Source organism: Triticum dicoccoides, chromosome 7A, assembly GCF_002162155.2.
Source record: "Triticum dicoccoides isolate Atlit2015 ecotype Zavitan chromosome 7A, WEW_v2.0, whole genome shotgun sequence".
Classification (NCBI taxonomy): domain Eukaryota; kingdom Viridiplantae; phylum Streptophyta; class Magnoliopsida; order Poales; family Poaceae; genus Triticum; species Triticum dicoccoides.
The window spans coordinates 624,107,639-624,132,266 of NC_041392.1; the positions used below are offsets into that span (position 1 = coordinate 624,107,639).

Below are 24,628 nucleotides of genomic sequence, written 5' to 3' on the forward strand. Positions count from 1 at the left end.
CAGCACTCGCCTTTCGGCGATATTCTGAAGACACTAAAGTCTCTCTCTTTATCAGGAGAGCCCTGGCCGGACTGCGGTCAGCAAGGTTGGGGTACGGACGATGAAGAAATTCAAAGCCCACCCACCACCCACTTTGTAGCCACTGTCGACGATTTAACCGACATGCTCGACTTCGACTTCGAAGACATCGACGTTATGGACGCCGATGCAGGAGACGATGAAGAACCAGCGCCTATTGGGCCCTGGAAAGCCACCTCTTCATACGACATATACATGGTGGACACCCCAAAAGAAGGAGATGGCGATGGAACAGCGGAGGATGACCCCTCCAAGAAACAGCCTAAGCGCCGGCGTCAGCGGCGCCGCTCAAAATCCTGCCAAAGCAAACATGGCGATTCCGGCACGGGAGTTAATAATACTCCGGAGAGTGCTGAAGAAAACCCCCTCCAGCAAGATTCAGCACAGGAGGATAGAGAAGCCAGCCCTCATGAGAGAGCGGCAGACAGAGAGGTCGAGGACGATAATTATACGCCTCCCTCCGAAGACGAGGCAAGCCTCAACGACGAGCAAGAGCATTTTCAATGCAAGCTTATGGCCACGGCAAGAAGCCTCAAGAAAAAACAGCAACAGCTTAGAGCTGATCAAGATTTGCTAGTCGACAGATGGACTGAAGTCCTTGCGCCGAAGAGCATAAACTCGAACGCCCCTCCAAGAGCTACCCAAAGCGCAGGTTGCTACCCCGATTAGAGGAGGAAGCACTTAAACCTATATCACCAACACTTGATACGGCCGACCGGCCACCTCGTGGTCGCGACAGAGAGGCCTCTCGGCCCTCCACTCAAGCCGCACCCCGTACCAGGGCATGGGAAAATGCGCCTGACCTGCGAGATATGTTGGAGGACAAGGCAAGGCAAACAAGATCGATCTACGGATCGCGTGGGCGCCCCACGACTCGAGACGGTAACCGTCACGCCGGACACAAATCCGGCAGGGCCGAACACAGTAGACAAAGCTCATTGGAGCTACGTCATGATATAGCCCAGTACAGAGGTGCCGCACACCCACTATGCTTCACAGACGAAGTAATGGATCATCAAATCCCCGAGGGTTTCAAACCCGTAAACATCAAATCATACGATGGCACAACAGATCCTGTGGTATGGATCGAGGATTATCTCCTTCATATCCATATGGCCCGCGGCGATGATCTCCACGCCATCAAATACCTCCCACTCAAGCTTAAAGGACCAGCTCGACATTGGCTTAATAGCTTGCCAGCAGGATCAATCGATTGTTGGGAGGACCTGAAAGCCGCATTCCTCGACAATTTCCAGGGCACTTATGTGCGGCCCCCAGACGCAGATGACCTAAGCCACGTAATTCAGCAGCCAGATGAATCGGCCAGGCAATTCTGGACACGGTTCCTAACAAAGAAAAATCAAATAGTCGACTGTCCGGACGCAGAGGCCCTAGCAGCCTTCAAGCACAATATCCGTGACGAGTGGCTTGCCCGGCACCTTGGACAGGAAAAACCGAAATCTATGGCAGCACTCACGACACTCATGACTTGCTTTTGCGCGGGAGAAGACAGCTGGCTTGCTCGTAGCAACAATATGACCAAGAACCCTGGTAATTCGGATACCAGGGACAGTAGTGGCAGGTCTCGTCGCAACAAGCAGAAGCACCGCATTAACAGCGACAATGCTGAGGATACGACAGTTAATGCCGGATTCAGAGGCTATAAATCCGGTCAGCGGAAAAAGCCATTCAAAAGAAACCCTAGGGGCCCATCCAGTTTGGACCAATACTCGATCGCTTGTGCCAGATACACGGCACCCCCGAAAAGCCGGCCAATCACACCAACAGGGATTCTTGGGTGTTCAAGCAGGCAGGCAAGTTAAATGCCAAAAATACTGACAATGGGCTGCATAGCGATGACGACTAAGAGCCCCGGCCGCCGAACAACAGTGGACAGAAGGGTTTTCCCCCACAAGTGCGGACGATGAACATGATATACGCAACCCACATCCCCAAGAGGGAGCGGAAGCGCGCGTTAAGGGACGTATACGCGGTAGAGCCAGTCGCCCCAAAGTTCAACCCATTGTCCTCCTGCCCGATCACCTTTGATCAAAGGGACCATCCCACTAGCACCCATCATCGCGGATTCGCCGCATTGGTTCTAGACCCAATTATTGATGGATTTCATCTCACTAGAGTCCTTATGGACGGTGGCAACAGCCTGAATCTGCTTTACCAGGATACAGTGCGGAAAATGGGCATAGATCCCTCGAGGATTAAGCCCACCAAAACGACCTTTAAAGGCATAATACAAGGTGTAGAGGCCAACTGTACAGGCTCAGTCACACTTGAAGTGGTCTTCGGATCTCCGGATAATTTCCGAAGCAAGGAGTTAATCTTCGACATAGTCCCATTCCGCAGTGGCTATCATGCACTGCTCGGGCGAACCGCATTCGCCAAGTTCAATGCGGTACCGCACTATGCATACCTTAAGCTCAAGATGCCAGGCCCTCGAGGAGTAATTACGGTCAATGGAAACACCGAACGCTCTCTCCGGGCAGAGGAGCACACGGCGGCCCTTGCTGCGGAAGTACAAAGCAGCCTCTCCAGGCAGTTCTCCAGTCCGGCCATTAAACGTCCGGACACCGTCAAGCGCGCCCGGAGTAACCTACAACAAGACCGCCTGGCACGTTCCGAGCAGGCGTAGCAATGCGGCCCCAACCCCAGCCCTCGCAAAAATGCGACACCAGTACTTCGCATACATAACTACGCTCTAGAAATACCATGGGTGCAGGGGGAGGGGCACCATCACGGCACGCCCGAACCATGGCTTAAACCGCACCAGGGGCTGCCGATTTTTTAATTTTCTCTTACTTTTAGGACTCCACTCTTCGGAAGGCCTGTTCGGCAGTTCAATTGCCGCACAAACGATGCAAGAATCAGGGAAGCAGACAAGCCATGCCGCATTACGGAACTCCCAGGTGGTCTCTATCATGAGCAGTATACCTGTTTCGCTTACCATTCCGCAGCCTGCCCCTGGAACGGACATGTTAAATAGTCCAACCTTTTACTTATCGCATTATTTGTATCGTTCTGCTTTGATCGCAGCCCTTTTTAATAAACAATGCATAGCTTTTGTCTATTTTTGCATTACTTTTTTTACAAATATATGTTCCTTAACGACATGTTGCACCCGTACACTTTGGTACGGCCAAAATACGCCAGGGGCTTTAGTACCCCTCAATATGGTGTGAGAAGTCCGAACACTTTAACAAGTGCGGCACCCCGAACTTATAGCATTATATGCATCGGCTCCGAATCATGTCTTGGGTCAATAGTTGGGTTTGCCCGGCTCCTATGTTTTGGTGCCTTACGTTCCGCTATATCGGCTAAGGTAGCACTAGGAGAACTACTGCATTGTGCCCCAGTTGAGCTGGGTCGAGCACCTCAGTAGAGAAAGCTAAAACTGACTTTCATGATGAAGCGAGAGCTGGTCGCTGTTCGAGAGGTTCTTCGAGTCCTTAAAGACTTATGCCGCTTAGAGCGAGGAGTCGGCTCTGCCCGGCCAAGGCGTGGATAGCGCCATGAACTCGGTCTTCCGAATACCAGGGGCTTCGCCGAAATTTAAAATTATAGAATTCTATGGCTAAGTGAGAGTGTTCAAGCATTATAGTCTGATTGCCTTGTTTGTTGTGCTGAGCGCCTCCCTCGAAGGACCCAAACATGGGAAAAAGAGCGCTCAGGTTTATCCCCGAACACCTCAGCACTAGCGGCACGGGGGCAGAAGCCGACGACTCGCCATCTCTTAGAATTGATAAACAGCCACACAGAAGGTAATATTTTAAATTCTAACAGCATTGCTTAGCGCATATGAACAAGTTTTCAGCGCACAGGACAAAACGAGCGAGTTTTACTCAAAAATTACATCCCTGGAACACTCATCCGCCATAAGGCAGGCACCCTTCAGAACATCCTTATAATAATTCTCGGGCTTGCGATGCTCCTTCCCCGGCGGTGGCCCGTCCTTCACAAGCTTCTCAACATCCAGCTTGCCCCAGTGCACCTTAGCACGGGCAAGGGCCCTACGGGCACCTTCAATGCAGACGGAGCGCTTGATGACTTCGAGCCTTGGACAGGCCCCCACCAGCCGCCGCACCAGCCCGAAATAGCTCCCAGGCAGAGCCTGTCCAGGCCACAGCCGAACTATGAGGCCCTTCATGGCCTGTTCGGCCGCCTTGTGGAGCTCGACCAGTTGCTTCAGCTGGTCGCTCAGGGGCACGGGGTGTCCGGCCTTAGCATACTGAGACCAGAACACCTTCTCCGTCGAGCTGCCCTCCTCGGCTCGATAAAATGCGGCGGCATCGGACACGCTACGGGGAAGATCTACGAATGCTCCTGGGGAGCTCCGAATTCGGGTAAGTAACAAGTAACTTACGTTTATCTATTTGCTTTGCATAAAGAATGCCTTACCCGCCGCTATCTTTTTCACCTCATCCAACTCCTGGAGGGTCTTCTGGGATTCGGCCTTGGCAGACTTGGCATTTTCAATAGCCACCGCGAGCTCGGACGCTCGCGTCTTTGAGTCAAGCTCCAACTCATGTTTTTCCATGAGAGCCTGGAGCTCTTGCCGCACCTTGCCAACCTCGGCCTCATACTTCTCCCGCTCAGTGCACTCCGTGGCCACCCTCTTCTCGGCCTCGACCAGCGCTTGCTTAAGGGTCGCCACCTCAGACGTGGCCCCTACAATAGACATGATGATCCTGTCATTTTTTGCAATTGCACTTTTTATATATATATTTAAAATAGGGTATTTCTTACCTTCCTTCTCCTCGAGCTGCTTCTTGGCACGCCCGAGCTCTTGCTCGGACTGCTCGAGGTTCTGCTTTAGCGTGTCCACTTCCGCAGTTAGTACGGCGGACGCCAGCAGAGAAGCCTGCATACGCATATTGACTCCTTTTTGTTAGACTCCTGCGAATTTCATTTTGATCCTCTATTCTGTTTTTCTTCCCGAACGCCAAACAGAGCATCAGGGGCTACTGTCTATGCGGTAATATTATTTACACATTCTTTACTTACCTCAAAGCCTGTTAAAAGGCTAGTACAAGCTTCAGTCAGTCCGCTCTTGGCGGGCTGAACCTTCTGGACCACCGCACTCATAATGGTGTGGTGCTCCTCGTCGATGGAGGCGCCTTTGAGCACCTCCAACAGATTGTCCGGCGCCTCCGGTTGGACGGGGGTCACCGACACGGTGGGCTTGCTCCTCTTGGAAGGAGGTCGCCCGCCGGACTCTGGAACCTTTGAAGGTTCCGGAGCGGTGTCCGGCCTAGGGCCGGACTTGGAACCCTAGGGGGTTCTATCCCCTTCACTCCTGGGGTCCGGGAGGTCGCCTTGCGGCGCCTCCAGGACCACCGGGTTGGAACCTGTTGGGACAACACTTCGGTGTCGTCCGTAGGACGGGGGGAGGAAGCCGTCAGAAACGAATTCACATCCGACGAGTCCAGTGAACTGCTCGACGACGCGTCGAGCCGGTCTTTGGGTGGGCTGCATAAACATATTCGACATAAGGGAAAGCTGTGCAATAAAGGAATACTATGAATTACTCTGGTATCCGGATACTTACGATTTAGCCAGGGGCTTGGCCCTGAGCGGCCACTCCTCTCCGTCGTCGTCGGCATCGGTGGAGTAGTCCGTAGGAAGGGTTTTCCCCTTCTTGGACCCTTCGGCCTCCCCAGTTGGGGTGGCCTTCCTTTTCTTCCCTTCCCCCGCTGGAGGGGAAGGGGTCTCTTCTTCCTCGTACTCGTCTTCATGGGAGGAGTGCGTCTTGGAGTCGTCGGATGAGGGATCTGACACCTCCAGGCGCCGGGCACTCTTTCGAGTCCCCGTGGCCTTCTTCTTGGCCTTCTTCTCCGGCACCACATGGGGGTGCCGGAACCAGCAGCTTCGACAAACGAGCGTCCGCTGGGCCTTCGGGCAAAGGAGCCGGACAGTTGATCTGTCCGGACGTCTCCTGCCAATCCTGTCAAAGGTAAGGGATCTTAGATCCCACATGGAGTCAAACTATGAAAAATTGATACCCTGTAAAAGGTAAAAACATCTTACCGGATGAGCGTGACGCTGCGTACTGAATCCGCGATCCTCGGTAGCGGATGCGGGGGCCTCGGCGCCCTTGAAAAGCACCTTCCAGGCATCTTCGTACGTCGTGTCGAAGAGCCTGCTCAGAGTTCGGTGCCGCGCCGGGTCAAACTCCCACAGGTTGAAAGCCCGTTGTTGACACGGGAGGATCTGGCGGATGAGCATAACCTGTACTACGTTGACAAGTTTGAGCTTCTTGTCCACCAGGGTTTGGACGCATGTTTGGAGTCCGGTCAGCTCTCCTTTTTTACCCCACGATAGGCCCGTCTCCTTCCAGGAGGTGAGCCGCGTAGGGGGTCCGGATTGGAACTTGGGGGCTGCGACCCATTCAGGGTCGCGCGGTTCGGTGATGTAAAACCACCCTGATTGCCACCCCTTCAGGGTCTCCACAAAGGAGCCCTCGAGCCATAAGACGTTGGGCATTTTGCCCACCATGGCGCCTCCGCACTCCGCCTGGTTGTCCCGCACCACCTTCGGCTTGACATTGAAAGTCTTGAGCCATAGGCCGAAATGGGGGCGGATGCGGAGGAAAGCCTCGCACACGACGATAAACGCCGAGATGTTGAGGACAAAGTTCGGGGCCAGATCGTGGAAATCCAGGCCATAGTAGAACATGAGCCCCCGAACAAATGGGTGGAGAGGGAAGCCCAGTCCGCAGAGGAAATGGTGGAGGAACACCACCCTCTCATGGGGCCTAGGGGTGGGGATGAACTGCCCCTCTTCAGGAAGCCGGTGCGCAATGTCGTTAGACAAGTATACGGCCTTCCTTAGTCTTTTGATGTGTCCCTCCGTAACGGAGGAGACCATCCACTTGCCTCCCGCTCTGGACATGGCTGGAGAAGATTGAGGTGGGGAGTGCGGACTTGGGCGCTAGAGCTCGGGTGCGCAAGAATGGATAGGCAAAGGAGGAAGAAGGCATAGGTGAAAAGGTGGATCCTTATCCCCTTATATGGGTGGACGCAACTAGGTGTCCCCACCAGCCTGGTAAAACTCGCTTATCCCCAAGCGCCATAATCAATGGCGCGGTTGGGTTACCCACGCCTGTATTGATGAGAGTCCCGGAATAAGGGGACACGATCTCTGCTTCGACAAGACGTGCCAAGGAAACCGCCTCGCATGATGCGCTGAGGTGGGATAATAAAACGATTCGAATAAAGGCTTGGCCGTGGTGCGTCACACTACGGAATACGTCAGCAGATTAGATTTGTGAAAATATTATTCTCTCTATGGCAATATGTGGAAACTTATTTTGCAGAGCCGGACACTATCTTTGTGTTCAAAATCTTCTATGAAGTACTTGAAGGAGGAACCCGCCTTGCAATGCCGAAGACAAACTGCGCGCCGGACTCATCGTCATTGAAGCCTGGTTCAGGGGCTACTGAGGGAGTCCTGGATTAGGGGGTGTCCGGATGGCCGGACTATACCTTCAGCCGGACTCCTGGACTATGAAGATACAAGATTGAAGACTTCGTCCCGTGTCCGAAAGGGACTTTCCTTGGCATGGAAGGCAAGCTTGGCGATACGGATATGTAGATCTCCTACCACTGTAACCCACTTTGTGTAACCCTAACCCTCTCGGGTGTCTATATAAACCGGAGGGTTTTAGTCCGTAGGACAACATACAGAACAACAATCATACCATAGGCTAGCTTCTAGGGTTTAGCCTCTCTGATCTCGTGGTAGATCTACTCTTGTACTACCCATATCATCAATATTAATCAAGCAGGACGTAGGGTTTTACCTCCATCAAGAGGGCCCGAACCTGGGTAAAACTTCGTGTCCCTTGCCTCCTGTTACCATCCGGCCTAGACGCACAGTTCGGGACCCCCTACCCGAGATCCGCCGTTTTGACACCGACAGTAAGCCCATGATGGGTATCAATCTGACTAACCCAATAATTGTTGAGGAGAGCTTTTTGGACCGAGGTAGATTTCATTGTTGAGAGGTCAAATATCTTTGGGGCAATATCTTTGGGTCTCATGCCATTGAGCCAAGATGATTCCCAGAACTTCACCTTACATCTGTTTCCAACACTAATTTTATTTATATTTTGAACAAGTTGCAAATTGTCACATTGAGTTTGCAAAAAAAGTGCAACACTTTAAACGCTGTTTGATAGCAAAGTATTTTCTAAGTATTCTAAGAATACTACAGTTTTTTTCAAATATCATAGTTTTATTTACTGTGACCTGTTTGGTTAGCACTAAATATTGTGTTATTAAAACTAGAGTATTCTTGAAACTGTAGTAATTTCTCTGCATAAAAGAAGGAACCTTGGACCTCTTTTTTTAAAACAGAGCAAGGGAAAGAACGAGCTAGCTAGGCTGGGTACGTACGTACCTTGTGGTGGATGGTTGGTACATACCTTGCCTCTTGTCAGAATCTTTGGGCCAGGGTCCTGAATCTCCCATACAATCTTCGAGATGTTTCTTGGGGCAAATTAATAGCACAGCAGATTGATAAAGATGCTAATTCTGTTCAGTTTGATCATGTGGGTGGATTTCTGAGAGCCAGAATCTCGCATGATGTGAGTAAACCTTTGAGGAGATGGATTTTGATTAACTTCGGAAAGAGGAAGAAGACAGACCTATACGACATACAGTATGAGCAAGTTCCCCACTTCTGTTTCTCTTGCGGCAGACTAGGTCATCCGATTTATTTTGCCCAACCCCAGGCCCCCGCGATGAACATGGAGAACTCCCTTTCGGGCCTAAGTTGAGAGCACCAGAGGATAAGAAGAAGGCTGTGTCAGGGGATAGTATGAACAAAGAGCAATTCTCAGGCCCGAGCAGCCAGAGAGAGTCGAAGAACTCGAGTAACGTTGGCAAGGATGGAGATGAGGTGAACTCTCTTGTCAAGAAAACAACATCTAGCAACAAGAGGAAAGAGGCACCCAAAAAAGTCTACCGACGAGTAGTACCTGCTCCTTTGCTTCTGATGGATGGAAAAACTATAGCTGGTTCAGAGCAAGGTGAGCTTCAGGATACAGGTTCGGACTCAGCCAGAGAAGGGGACGAGCAAGTTGAGGAGAGGATTCCAAAGAAGAAGAAACCAACGCCTGAAAACTCGGCAGCGTCTGCAGAGCAGCGCTGCCCGTCCCAATGACATGCATTAGCTGAAACTGTCGGGGGCTTGGGAACCCCGAGGCAGTTCGTGAGCTTCGCCGGCTGGTGAAGCAAGAAGGTCCCGCCCTGCTATTCGTAATGGAAACTAAAATCAGGGCTAAGAGAGTGGAGGACCTGCGATATCAGTTTGGTTTCTCAGGTTGTTTCGCAGTTGATAGTGTTGGACTAAGTGGTGGAATTGGGCTTTTCTGGTCTAGTGATGTGGATGTTAACCTGAAAAATTACAGCAAGAATCACATCGACGTTTCGGTGAGGGTCAAGGACCAAGCCGCAACGGAGTGGTGGTTTATTGGGTTCTATGGTGAACCGCGGGTCGAAGATAGGCATCACAGTTGGCGCTTTCTTCGGACCTTACATGCCCTGCCGCATTCTTCATGGCTGTGCATGGGCTGCTTTAACAAGATGCTTTTTGGTGATGAACACTTCAGTAAGTCTGCTAGACCGGAATGGCAAATGAAGGCTTTTGTGAAGCTGTTGAGGATATTTCCTTCCAAGATCTTGGTTGGTCTGGAGTGGCATATACATGGGACAATAGACAAAGTGGTGATGACAATGTGAAAGCAAGACTAGATCGAGCCTTTGCAAATGAAGCCTTTGGTCAACATTATGAGGACATTCGGGTGCGTCATATAAGTGCTGCCGAGTCAGATCACTGTTTCGTGGTGACAGAGATCCATGGTACGAAGCAGACGAAAGGCGTGCGCCGAGCAAAATAGTTCAGACATGAGAATGTTTGGCAGACTCATTCTGACTATGATACCCTAGTCACAGAAGCGTGGCGTAGACAAGCACGGGCACCGGGGCTGCAAGGAATTGTGGAGTCACTGGGTGCGCTACAGAAGGAACTAGAGCCATGGGGGGCTAAAGAGTTTGGATGTCTTGCGAGGAAAGTTTGGCAATTGCAAAAGAAGCTCGATAAACTACGCAAACAGTCCATAGGCCGGGGGCCTTCTGACGAAGAGAAAACCACTGTAATCCAGCTCCGAGAGGCGCTCCGTCAAGAGGAAATCTTGCTGCGACAGCGCTCACGGGTTTTGTGGCTTCATGCAGGAGACCGCAACACAGGTTACTTTCAGGCACAAGTTAAGCAGCGACAACGTATGAACAAGATAAGCGGCTTGATGAGAGCCGATGGGTCAGTTTGTGCAGATGCAGAAGAAGACAAGCAAGAAATTCAGACGTTCTATCAGGCACTTTACACATCCCAAGGGGTGACTGATATGAGTGAGCTGCTCGCTCACGTACCGATGAACGTCACGCTGGAGATGAACGAGATGCTGACGAAACCATTCGAGGCACAAGAAGTCCATGAGGCGCTGTCTCAAATGGCCCCATCTAAAGCACCAGGCGTGGATGGTTTCACAGCCGGTTTTTTCCAACGGCATTGGCACTTGTTAAAAGATGATGTAACTAATGCAGTGTTGGGTTTTCTAAATGGGGGTGAGCTGCCAGTGGGTCTCAATGACACCTCCATAACCTTGATTCAAAAGGTACAATATCCCCAATCGATCTCTCAGTATTGACCCATTGCATTATGTCCCGTGCTATATAAAATTGCAGCTAAGGTTATCACTAACCGCATGAGGGGATGCATGGATGAGATCATCAGCGAGGAACAAAGTGCATTTGTTCCTGGGCGTTTGATAACTGACAATGTTTTGGTGGCCTTTGAAAGTGTCCATACACTCCGTAGGCGGAAGAAAGGCAAGAACCATGCATGTGCAGTTAAACTGGACATGATGAAAGCGTACGACAGAGTCGAGTGGCACTATCTGGAGGCTATCCTATTGCGCTTGGGATTTAGTCCTATCTGGATAAGTTTAATAATGAAATGTGTAACCTCTGTTCGTTTCTCTGTGAGAGTAAATGGTGAACTGCAACCTTACTTCACACCTTCCAGGGGGTTGCGGCAAGGTGACCCTGCCTCACCATACCTATTTCTGCTTTGTGCAAAAGTTTTCTCATCCATGCTAAAATTCTATGGTGGATATATTGACAGAGGCATTAGGGCGAGTGTGCGCTCGCCATGGGTGAGTCACCTGCTTTTTGCTGACGATTGTTTGATCTTTCTAAATGCAAACTCACAATGTGCAGAAAGATTGAACGACATCTTAAGGATCTATGATGCAGCAGGACAGCGGGTCAACAAAGATAAAAGTGCAATATTCTTAAGCCCCAACACACCTGACTCCATCCGACAGAATATCAAAGGAACGCTGGGCATATTGGTCGAAGCGTTCAGCGACAGATATCTTGGTCTTCCCACTGTCGTTGGCCGGATAACGAGCGGCACTTTCGAACATATCGGCGAATGGTCTAGGAGTAAGATGCAAGGCTGGTCAGAAAGACTTTTTCCGTGTGCAGGAAGAGAGGTCCTACTCAAAACAATTATACAGGCGATTCCCACGTACAGTATGAGCTGTTTTCTCCTGACAAAAAAGGTGTGCAAGAAGCTCACCTCCAGTATGGCGAAGTATTGGTGGAGAAGTTCGATCGATAAGAGGTCTCTTCACTGGATCTCTTGGAAGGAATTGGCAAAACCAAAATGTAAGGGAGGGATGGGTTTTTGCGACCTCCACATGTTCAATCTGGCACTTCTTGGTAAACATGGTTGGCGTTTCATGACCAATCCCACCTCGCTTTGTGCCAGAGTTTTGAAGGGTAGATATTTTCCAGACACTGATTTCCTGCAGGCTAGAGCACCAAAGGCTTCTTCGGCTATATGGCGGGCAATCATCTCTGGACGGGAAGCTTTGCTAGTAGGGATTGTTCGACGTGTTGGGGATGGTACTTCAATCAATCCATGGACAGATAAATGGATTCCTACAACACTAACCAGAGCACCCTTGCTCAGACCGCCGGGCTCTAACATCAACCAAGTTAGCGAGCTTATTGATACAGAGAACTGGACTTGGAAACAAGACCTAGTTCGTCACACTTTTATCGCACCGGACGCTGAGGCCATTCTGAATATTCCTCTTCAACGCGGCGGGGGCGAAGATACATTGGCATGGGCACATGAGAGATCAGGCATCTACACTGTAAAATCAGCGTCCCGAGCTCTAGTGATTCAGAAAGAGCATCAAGCTCGAGAAGAAGGGCATGTTACCGAGTCTTCAGTCAGTAAGCAGCAGCTGTGGAAGTCATTATGGTCTCTCAAAGTGGTACCAAATTGCGAGTGTTTTGGTGGAGGGTACTCCATGGTATACTTCCCGATGAATGCACGCTCAAGTATCGGCATATTCGAGACACCAACCTATGCAAAATCTGCAAGGCAAAGGAAGAGGACTTGGAACATGCACTCATGCACTGTTCACACGCCCAAAGGTTTTGGGAGGAAGCACGCCGGCTCCTGGATATCAAACTCCCGCGGCTCCACTCTTCTACCTGGGCAACCGACATCTTATGCGATACAAGATTCTCGGCCAAAGAACGAGCAACTATTATTTCTGTCATGTGGTCTATCTGGACCTCAAGGAACAAATGGACGCACGAAGGTGACAAACTGGACCCGGCAAATTCAGTTCGACTCACCCGAGAGGCGCTGGCATTGTTGGATATTCCTTCACAGCATGTGATCACGCTGCCAGGATATGGGTGGCGCCCCCCGGAGTCACCCGAGATCAAGATAAATACTGATGCGGCGACTATGCGTGAGGAAGGAAAAAGCGGAGCTGGAGGTATTGCGCGTTCATCTACAGCCCTTTTAGGTGCTTGGTGTAAACCCCACCCTGGAGTGACTGACCCCCTCATCGCTGAAGCCCTAGATGCAAGAGACGGAGTTATCTTCGCAAATCTCAGAGGGTTTACGCACGTGGTGCTGGAGACTGATAGTCTCAAGGTGGTCAACCTCTGGAACACTCGCCGCAACAGATGTTCAGTTGTGGCTCCAATTCTTCAAGACATTGATGAGCTTTCTGCTAGTTTCATTTCTTTTGTTTTTCTGCATGTTACTAGATCAGCCAATGTCTCAGCTCACCTTTGTGCAAAACGCGCTTGTACGGTGACTGTGACTGAAAGTTGGCTTACTGAAACTCCCAGCTTCCTGATCAGCATCCTCCTGGCTGACTGCCCAGTGAATACGCTTATTTGAATAAAGCTCATAATTCCCTGCAAAAAAACGTACCTTGCATGTTCAGTTTTTGCATTCTACTGTTCTTATTCACGCGTATGGTAAGGTAAGGGCTACCTAGCTAGTTGCCGGGAATAACGCACCAGAAATTGTAAAGAAGCCAGCTAGGCGTGTTTACCCTGCTAACGGTAAGCTATATGCTAGCTAGCTGCATGTGCATGGCAGATTAGTTAAATGCAACAGAAAAAAATATTCAAATGGCCAGCTAGCTGCGTTTGTTTGCACTGCTAACACAATGGCTAGGCAGCAAAATTTACATCAGTGTGCGACAACAACCAAACAGGTTCTATATATTGTGAATACTTTAAAATATTGTGTTTTGATGAAGGGTCCCGATAACTGCCATACGTGTGGTGTATCGGGTAGTTGTGCCACACGCCTCGTGTGGCATGGACAACAAACAGCCCACACACCTACGTGTGGGCAAAACAACTAATGCCCACACACATCTTTTTTTCCCTCCTGAACCCTCTCACACGCGTGCGTGTGGGCGAAGTTGATAACGCCCACACGCCCGTATGTCAGGCCTCGTACCCTTCTGGTCCCGCACGCGACGCGTGACGCCCACCGCGCGCCTGCAGTTGCCATGGTCCAGACCCTCGTCCATGTTCGTTTATCTGCAGTTGCCATGTCGCTGAACTACGGTTGCCATGTCGGACAACTGCAGTTGCCATGGTTGCTCAACTGCAGTTGCCATGTATAATCTGATCTAATGTAGTTGCCATGATTTCATAACTTTAGGAGTTGCCACATACTAACACTAGGCAGTTGAGAGAGTTGCCATGTGCTCACAAGCATGCTAGGGCAGTTGCCATGTAAAAAGGAAGAGTTGCCATCTGCTTACGTGCACGTTAGGGCAGTTGCCATGTACGTGCACGTTGGGGCAGTTGCCATGTACCATACAAAAACACATGTCAACTCGGTAAAAAACAGTTGCCATCTGCTTACGTGCACACTAGGCAGTTGCCGTGTACCCTGCAAAAACACATGGCAACTCGGGTAAAAAAAGAAAGTTGCCACCTGCTTATAAAGCACACTAGAGGCAGTTGCCATGTGCGCTGCAAAAACACATGGCAACTAGCAGCTTACGTATGGGAGAGGAGACGGGCGTGTGGGCGAGATGGCAAATGCCCACACACCAGCCCTTGTGCGTGACTGAAAACTGAAAACTGGTGTGTGGGTGAACTGCTAAATGCCCACACACCGGCCCCTTCGTGTGGTAAAACGGATGTGTGGACGAACTATGTCACACACCATACACACGCCTTGTTCTATGTGGCACAAAAAATCAGCTAGATTGTGTCAAAATTCGTGCATATAATACTGAACGGTGATGGATGCGTGTGGTCGAGATGGTCAACGCCCACACGTGTGGGCATTAACATTTTTGTTGATGAAACCATGGTATCTCATACCTACTGGCAAAATTACTTCAGTTTTGGATACTTCAATTTATTTCACCATTTGCTATCAAACACAGCCTTAGGCATTGAATTAACACACAGTTGCTTGATTGCACATTTCTAGACCAGGGTTGAAAGCAATCTTATAGTAGTACTGCTAGTAAAGTAATCAACATGGTTCACCATTTTGCATACGGCAGTACCAATTTAGTGTTTTTTATACTTCTTCTGACCTTTCCTCACTTTCACCGTCTAGCTGCTGCCCTTTGACACGCTTCCTGTTCGGCGGCGGCGGCGGCTCCGCCGCCCCCGTCTGTCTCTACTCGCGTGACTTCTTCACCATCTTCTCCATTGCCGGATTCACGTAAGCCGTCGGCATGTGGGCGCATAAAGTCTGCATCCGCATCGTCGGGGCGCATCTAGCAGTCTGCAGCTGCCTCGTCGCTGCGCGCTGCTGCCCATGCGAGCTCATGCCCGACAGGAAGCACGCGCGCCCCGTCGTCTCGTACTCCCGCCGGTCTTCCACGCCAGCGATAAGGACGCGCAGCTCGTCCTCTAGCTCCTTGCACATGGGGTCGCCGGCCATCCCCGGCGCCGAACGCTCCACGGCCTCCAGTCGGCCTCGCAGTATCCGTGCGCCCTCGGCGTGTTGCTCGCGATCGGCCGCCTCCCGCGCCGCCGCCATGTCCTCGGTTGCCTCCACGCGGACGCGCTCACGCTCGACCTCCATGGACGGCCGCACGTCGGCCGCCTCAATTGGCCTCTGGACAACGGCGTCGTCTCCCGTGACGGTGGCTGCCTGCCCTGTCGCAGCATCACGATAAGTGCAGCTCGCTTTGAGCCTTTGACCAGTCCGGTGACGTCAACGGCATCCTCGGCCCCTGGCACGTCCAGGAATATGAGGAAGCGCCTCTCCTCGTCGGCATAGAGCTCGCCGACGTCCACTGAGGCAGAACGCCCGCCGGCGTCCACCCGGTTGTCGTAGCACCCCGACTTGACCGCCCGGACGAGCACGCTGGGATGCAAGCACGTCACCGCGATGCGCAGCTCCTGGACGGTGACCGTGAGGAGCCCGCCGATGCACTGCGCGAACGAGTCCTGGACGACCGCCTCGTTCTCAATGAAGGAAAATGTGCCGCCGGTCGCCTCCGCGATGGTGTGCATCGCCGCTGCGTCGTGGTCGGTGCCGAAGCCAAACGCATGAACCGCCGGTGGCCGGGCTCCGGCGCCCGTGTACGTGAGCGAAGATGGCACGAGGCTGATGTAGTTGGGGGCGGCACCACTGCGGTGTCTTCTTGGCGCGGTGAACGTGCCCTGCCCGTCGGAGAGAAGCATGATGCTGGCGGTCGCCGAGCACCTGGGCGGCCACACGGAGCCCCTCGCCGATGTTGGTGCCGCCGTTTGCGGCGAGGGATTCCACGGCGCGCTTCGCGGCGGCCTTCCCCGCGTCAGACATGCGCACGAGGCGGATCAGCCGGCTCGCGCTGTTGGAGAAGGACACCACGGAGAGGCGGTCGGCGGATCCAAGGTTGTCGATGACGAACCCCATGGCCTGCTTCAGCAGCGCCAGCTTGCGGCCGGTCATGCTGCCGCTGACGTCGAGCACCGTCACGAGGTCCAGCGGCGCGCGCGCCGCCTCGGAGGCGGCCGAAGATGGCGCCCTGGCGTGCACGAGCACCGCGAAGTTTTCGCGGACCGCGGCCCTCGCGACGGCCGGGCACTCACAGTGCGTCCTGAGGACCACCGCACCGCCGTTGGTCGCCGCCGCGGTCTGCGCCCCGACGGTCGGCTCGTCGTCATCGTACGTGCGGGGCACCTGTTGGGACGAGGACGACGGCGACGATGGTGCCGCTGCCTGGGCGGGGGCGTTCACGGCCGGCAGGACGGTCCAGGGCGCCTTGCAGAGCGGGCAGGTGTGGTTCCCGTGGGCGACGCTGGCGGAGATGCAGATGAGGTGGAAGGCGTGGGAGCACTCCGCCGTGTAGCTGGCCTGGCCGCGGACCATGCCGCCGAGGCAGATGGCACACACGTCGGCATCGCCCGTGTCCGCCATGCAGCGGCCAGCCGAGGAATCTTTGGATCTGATGCACGTATACGGAGGCTACTTGCTATGCCAGGGGCGGTTTCTTCTCCGGCTGTTAATTTGTTGGATGAAATCGGCGTATATATAGGAATATACGTTGTAGATATGGAGAATGATTAACGAATTAGTCCGGAAATTAAGGTGCGTAACCGGCCCGGGAACAAGGCGAAAAATTTCTTTCCATATGCGCTTATCGCAGGACGAATCCATCCTTCTTTTGTTTGCCTCGAGAATCGTTCCTTTCCATGCATGTATACTCCCTCTCTCCGTAAATAAGTGTACATCTAGATTTTGTTCCAAGTTAAAGTTTTAAAACTTTGACCAACTTTATAGGAAAATGTAGCAGCATTTATGACACTAAATTAGTATCATTAGATTCTTTTGAAATGTACTTTCGTAGTATATCAATTTGATATCACATATGCTAATACTCTTTTCTATAAAGTTGATCATAATTTTAAGTCTTTGACTTCAGACAAAAGCTAAATGTACACTTATTTATGAACAGAGGGAGTACGTACCAATTTTTTGAACCAGGACTATGTAGAAAACAAGGATTATGTCGAAAGTACTAATCACTCCTTTCGTCTCATTAGTGTAAAAAACGTTCTTATATTATGAGACGGATAAAATATTAATTAAGAAATATATTTGCAAAGATCTCCCATCTCTGAGGTTGCGACAAGTAGCGCACTGTATGCGTGCCACTTGTTACAACATGTGACTTTTATTTTTTTGTTTTATCATGTAAACTTTGCATCCAAATCTTGAACTGTTTTCATAGTTGGATTTTCCGCGTCGAAATTTTTAAAATAATGACCCATGTCGATAGGTTTCAATCAATATATTTTCAAGAAAAAACTGAACTGGGAGTAATTTTTTTGTCCTTTCTCGAAGAGGTATAACTGTGCCTCTCACAAAAATAAATCTGTGCCTTTTTTGCATGATGATACATGTCTCATTCATATCATAAAGAACAAAGTATAAGTCACGTAAGAACTGATATGATAAAACTGAAAAGATAGCAAAACATCTCTAAGCTTGACACCAACGCCCCTTACCCGCCTCCAACACCACCACATCAGCCAATGAAGAAAAAAATGACGGATCACCTCCTCACCCGAGCTCGACGCGGCTCCATCGCTGATATGCAGCTTTGCGGACTTCCAAGGTTGCTCAACAAAAGTGAAGCCATTGCCGTTGAACGAATCAGACCGGGGCAACACCCCGGACACGCTATCAAACTCCAGATATGGCAGCCCACCATGACTAAGACGCCGAAGGAGGAAATCATACCTGTCATCCACGAACCACGAACCCAGCACACGTTCCGTCTTCCAGATGTTGTCGATGCAGATCACAATCTGCATCCTCTTCTGAACTACCTCCCAAGCTCCACGCCTCCGCTGGAGCAAACGTCGTCGCAATGACGGAGTCCGAGGACACAGGTCCACCATGAGGATGCCGCCGCCACCACGACATCCTTACTTGAACAGACTGGTTTCCAAATCCATCCCCAATCATAGGACTGATGGCCTAGTCAGGGAAGGATTTGAAGAATCTTTATTCAGCGCCGTCATTGCTGCCGCCGAGGTGAAGACGATGAACAGCCTAAAACCTAGACTACACAGGAGTAAAAACGATCCATGCGTGTGGATCCGGCGACCCCTCTCACCCGGCGGAGGGGAGCCGCCGGAGGACGACGCTGAAAGATGGTCTCTCCTGGCGGCGGCTAGGGTTCCAGCCGCCAGGGAGCAGGGAGGAGTCTAAACCGATTTCGTACGTAATAAATCTGTGTCTTCACAAGAAGTAAATCAGTATCTCTCACGAAGTTTTTTCCACTTCTCCAAAGGTACGTTTCTCGCGGAAGCAAATCCGTTTCTCTAAGAGAAGTAAATTCGTGCCTTTCACGAAAAGAAAAAAAACATGTTTTTACCGTTTTCGAGAAGTATGATCTGGCCTCTCGCGAAAGCAAATCTGTGTTTTCACGAGAAGTAAATCCGTGTCTCGCAGAAAAAAACATGTTTATTTCCTTTTCCGTGAGGCACGATCGTGCCTCTCTCAAAAGCAAATACCTACCTCAATGAGAATTAAATTCGTGTCTTTTCCGAAAGTAAAAAAACACATTTTCCCCCTTAAAATCCTTTAAATCAAAATACTACGTGCACCCCGTCCCCCGCGTCGCCTCCCGGGGCGGCTCGGGCGGAGACCAACCCCGCCGCCGCAACCCACCACCCCTCCTCTCCTCCACCCCCTCGCCGCCGCCGAATGACGAGGCCGGGCTAAGCCCGCGCAGCGGACGGCGGCGGTGGGGCTCTCCCGGCCTGTGATGGCGCGGTCGAAGTGCTGGATCTTGGGTGGCGACCCCGGCTTCGTGGCGGCGTTCGGGCGGCCGCTGTGGCCGCGGGGGCGGCGCGGCGGCTGAGCCTGGTGACGCTCCGGTCTCCCCCATGGCAGCGGGTCGGCGTGAGAGGGCTTGGAGCTCTGGATCTCCGTGCTGGCGGCTCCCCGATTTGTCTCTGGCTCCACTTGGTGTGGCTGCGCGGGGCCTTCGTGGAGCGATGGGGGTCGACGGGAGGGCTGGCCGTTGCTGGATCTGGTCGGGCGTGGTCGAATTCGGCCGGACAGCGGTGGTTTCCTGCCGCGGTCTTGTCTCCGCGTGGCGCGGTGACTGCAGCGCAGCGGAGCGACCTCTTGTCCCTGGGCCTGGCGTGGCGATGTTGGTCTCCGGGGCGGCGCCCCCGGGATGGTGGTTGATGTGTCGGCAGCTGTGGAGTTCGCGTGGGCGACGAGGCGGCCGCGGTGTTCTTGGTGGAGGGAGGCTCGTTTGGCTCGGCGGCGAGGTCTGGTGGTGGTCCGTGCATGGCGATGGCGCAATTGCTGTGCTGGGGTGCGCGGGTCAGCGGAGGTGTTGGTTGGCGTCGGTTGACCACGTGGGAGTGGTGGTGTTGCTGATCCGGGCGAAAGCTTGGCCGGTGCTTGCTGGCCGGCGGCGGCGGCGCTCGTGGGCGTCGCATTCCTCTTTGGAGGCGTCGTCGTGGTGATTGGTGCACTTCAACTCTCGGGTCAAGATCTCCGGACGAAAGTCAGGATCCTGGTTGGATCAGACGGCGGCGTCGTCTCCAACGTCGTTTTTCCCCCTGGGGGCGTCGTCTTGGAGATCTTGATCCCTTTTGTGCTTCCTACAGGCTGGACGTGCACGGCATCGCGGTCGGGAGGTGCCCGGCGGCGGTGAGGTTGGTGTGGCGTTGCGACGCGTGTGGCAACGATGATGTTGGTGAGCAGAGCTGAGTCGTGGCTTGTCCTTTTGATGTCGAAGGTCCGGTGCGTCAATGGGTGTGCCCATACTGGTTTCTGGCTGTGACAGAGAAGTCGGAACTGCGGTCGGCAGGGCCGCTGCGGCAACGATGACTCCATGAGGACGGTTTTCAGCAAGCGGTGCTCTCCGGATATTGCGTTGGATTAGGTCGGTGCGAGGCTAGCAACTTTCTCGTGTGAAGCTCGTCAGCAAAATCGTAGCTGTCATGTCCTTGACGTTGCGGTCGACTGTTTGGCGTTGTTGTGGCCAGGTCGTTCGCGTTTGCCCCTTTAGGGTTTGTATCTAGGTTTTCGCCCGGTTTTTCTCTAATTAACCGGACAACTCTCTTCTTCTTAATCAATGAAAATGATAAATCTTTTGCCTCATTAAAAAAAAAACTACGTGCACAGTCTAATGGCGTTCATTGTTGGAGCAGGGGAAAATATCGAGTGATACCCGCCCTCACACGCTCCCATGATACCAATTTAAATATTTTAAAAAATTCTGTAAAAAATCATGAATATTCACAACACATATATTGACAGCCCCTGAAAAATTCAGGTCAAAATTCGAAGGCAGGGTGGTGCGAATGCGGCGACCGGCAACGCTGCATCGCCTCGTCCTCGCGTTCTCAGCGGCAGCGCGGCACCACCATCCCCGCGCCCTAGCCTCACGCCATAAACGGGAGGGGTCGAGGAGCGGCCTCTTCGGCGCCGGCGAGCACGAGAGGCGGCGAACTCGCGAGCCTTGCTCCGTCGTTTCTCCCCGGCGGTAATCTCCTCACCTCGTCTCTGCTCCCCGGCCACCAAATCAGCCCACAAATTCCCATTCCCCTCTGTCTTTCGAATGTCTCGGCGAGGATATGAAATCGTTCGCCGTAGCAACCTGGATCATCTTGTTTTGGATAGATCTAACGTGCTGGGACATCTGAAACTAAGTCCACGCATGGTCAGTCAAAACAGCTGACATGACTATTTCAGTGTACTAGATGTGATGCTTTCCTGCAGTCCAGAGGAAGAGGTGGAACTCCTTTCTGTTCCTGTTTTTCTTGTAGCTACTAGCTGGTTTCTTACAATAGAAATTGGAGGGATCCCCTCTTTTCATAAAGAAAGAAAGAAAAATTGAGATACATGGTGAAACTTCATCAGTAAAAGCCACACCATAACGAAACACTTAAGGATGCGGCTAATTCATGCATGATCGTGCAGCTCCCTATTCTGACATGCTTCACATGACACGTAGAAATACAGTACACCGATGTCTCAATATCTTAGTAGCTTAGCTGCCACTGTTAGTGTCAGATGCAATCATGTTTTGTGCTCATCTGTTGTTACTCTTGAAAAACAGGTTGCTGAGAAGATAAATTCACTACCAATTTAACAATCCTACACATGGTTCTCACATGAGGAGTTCCAGGAACAGGTAACCTGCTGGCCTTTGCTGTGACCTGTGATACTTATCCCTGCAGCCATACGATGTCATGACAGATTCTGTCATTTCAATTTACTCCAGATTATTGCAGAGCTGCATTTACAGGAAGCTTCTTCAATGATGTAGTGCTAGTCTGCTGTGCTAACATTTTGAGGGGGAGCACACATGGCAGACACCCTATTTCTTGTTCTCAGAAAAATTGCTCTGTCCCTCGGAGGAGCGGCGTCAGAGAAGCTGAGCACAGAGGTAGTGGAGGCAGCATCGGTTCTGACAGATTTCGAGCATGGCATGAAACAGATCGAGGGCGAGTTCATGATTCTGCAGGCATTTATTGGCCAGGTTAGCGCACAAAATGTTGGTGACAAGACATTTGATGCCTGGCTGGACCAAGTTAGAGATGTTGCCCATCAGGTAGAAGATATCATTGACGAGTATACTTTCCTCACTTCGCAAGCTGCGGGCATAGACGGATTCTTCAAGAGGAAATTCCATCAGGCTAAGAGCTTTGCAGCATGGCGGAACCTGTCAAGCCAGATTGATCAAGTAGAAACTCGAATTCAGCAGCTCACTACAATGAAAGATCGTTATGGAATTTCTGTAGGAGAACAGGGCAGGAGTAGCACACTACAATATGCCAGGCAGCTCTCTCTATCAGATTCTTCTTATCTATCTGATGATACTTAGTTAGTGGGCAATGCCAGTGAAATAAGTATGTTGACACAATGGTTACTCACAGAGCGACAAGACCGATTGATCATGTCCATCCTTGGCATGGGAGGTCTAGGAAAAACAACCATAGCAAGCAGTATCTACAAAAATCAACAGATTAGTAGAATGTTTGACTGTCATGTGTGGGTAACTTTATCTCAGAATTATCTAGTTGAAGACCTACTGAGGCAAATCATGAAGCAGCTGATGGACCAAAGAGCCTACATGGCCAGTGGTATCGAGACTATGAGTCGTGTAAGACCTATCGAGGAACTTCAGAGCTACCTACAGGACAAGAAATATCTGATTGTCTTGGATGATGTATGGGATAGAGATGACTGGTTATTTTTGAAGCGTGCACTTGTAATAAATAGTCGTGGAAGTAGAGTGCTAGTGACAACTCGCAAAAAGGATGTTGCTTCCTTAGCAAACGACGGATTTGTTGTGGAGCTTAAAGTTCTTCCTTATGCTGAAGCATGGTACCTATTCTGTCAAAAGGCATTCCGTAGATTAGAAGACAAAATATGTCCACTAAATCTGAGGCCTTGGGCAGAGAAAATTGTGAAAAAGTGCCAAGGACTTCCACTGGCTATCGTCACAGTTGGGAGCCTTTTGTCGTACCGAGAACTAGAGGAGCAAGAGTGGAGTTCTCTCCACAACCAACTTAGCTGGCAACTAGCTAACAATCCAGAGCTCAGTTGGATTATGAGTGTTCTGAATCTCAGCTTGAATGATCTCCCAAGTCATTTAAAGAATTGCTTCCTATACTGCAGCCTTTTCCCTGAAGACTACAAGGTTAAAAGAAGATGGATCTGCAGGCTTTGGGTCGCAGAAGGTCTTGTTGAGGAAAGAGGTGCCGGGACAACAATGGAGGAAGTTGCTGAGTGTTACCTAAAGGAGCTCACTCGTCGTTCTCTTCTTGAAGTTGCAGAAAGGAATGTTCATGGAAGAGCTAGCTCATTTCAAATGCATGACCTTGTGCGCGATGCATGTCTGATTGTTGTAAACAGAGAGAAGTTTGCTGTCGTATACGGTAACTCTGGTACAACCCAGGTTAACTCTGAAGTCCGCCGCTTGTTTGTTCAGAGGCATGCTCGGTCTCTAAAGGTTGCTGCAGCGTCACGGATCCGATCTTTAATCTTATTTGACACACAAGTTGCATCCTCTTGGATAGATGACATTTCATCAAATTTCAGACTGATCCGTGTCCTGTGTCTAAGGTTTGCTAACATTCATCAAGTGCCGGCTGTTGTCCCAGACTTGCTTAATTTGCACTATTTGGATTTAGCTCACACAAAGGTTAAGCATATACCAGCATCGCTCGGTAAACTTACGAACCTACAAGTTTTGGACCTGCGGTTCACCTACGTGGAGCAGCTGCCATGGGAAATAACAAACCTGACTAAATTGAGGCATCTGTATGTATACACACTCCACGATGTTCAAGAAAGGATATTTGACTGCTTTTCTGCTACAAATATCCCTGGCAATATTTGCCGTCTAAAGAATCTGCAAAGCTTACAATCTGTTTCAGCCAATAAAGACCTACTTACGCAGCTCAGTGAGTTGACACTGATGAGAAGTTTGGCTATAATGAAAATGCGTCAAAACTACATTGCAGAGTTATGGGACTCCTTGGCCAGGATGCCTAGCCTCAGTAGGTTGGTTATTTTTGCAAACAGCAAGGATGAGGTTCTTAATCTGATTAAGATAAAGCCCTTGCGAAATCTGAAGTTTTTCTGGTTGAGAGGGAGGTTGTATGAGGGAGTGCTCCCGCAGATGTTTGCAAGTTTTGAGAAGCTCGCTGCGTTAAAACTTGATTGTTCTTGTCTGAAGAAAGATCCTATTAGCTCCTTTGCTCACATGCTGAATCTAGTGTATCTGAATCTTTGCAGAACTTATGATGGGGAACAATTAACATTTAGTGCAGGATGGTTTCCCAAGCTCAGTTCTCTTGCATTAGTTGACATGGAATGTCTAAATTCGATTGAGATTGAGGAAGGCACAATGAAGGTTCTACATACTTTGGAGATTGTTGGTCTAAAGAGTCTAAGGATAGTGCCTCGAGGCATCAAGCACATTAAGACACTACAGAAGATGCTTGTAACAGATATGCGAAAGGAGTTCATGGATAGGCTGCATGGGGATGACAGTGACATTGTTGAGCATATACCTGACATCCAGAGTTTTGACTCCTTCGATTCTGAAGCAGGTAATCTCCATATGTACACTGTGAATACCTTGAGTAAACCGTGGTTATGGTCAGTTTAGTTTTTCATATATAGTACATGTTAGGAA

The 24,628-nt window shown here is 50.9% G+C and overlaps 1 protein-coding gene and 1 pseudogene across 1 annotated transcript in view; one reads left to right on the top strand and one right to left on the bottom strand.

Moving 5' to 3' along the window:
- Window positions 1-15,021: 15,021 nt before the first annotated feature.
- LOC119328513 lies at window positions 15,022-16,926 on the bottom strand (annotated as a pseudogene).
- A 3,799-nt stretch (window positions 16,927-20,725) lies between these two features.
- The window catches only part of LOC119332598 (disease resistance protein RPM1-like), a 5,090-nt gene continuing 1,187 nt past the window's right edge, over window positions 20,726-24,628 (top strand). Inside the window, exons 1-3 of the mRNA XM_037605768.1 lie at window positions 20,726-20,962; window positions 21,539-21,613; window positions 21,704-24,542. Of these exons, the coding sequence (XP_037461665.1) occupies window positions 22,334-24,542 (2,209 nt within the window). The 5' untranslated portion in view covers window positions 20,726-20,962; window positions 21,539-21,613; window positions 21,704-22,333. The remainder of the gene's footprint in view (window positions 20,963-21,538; window positions 21,614-21,703; window positions 24,543-24,628) is intronic.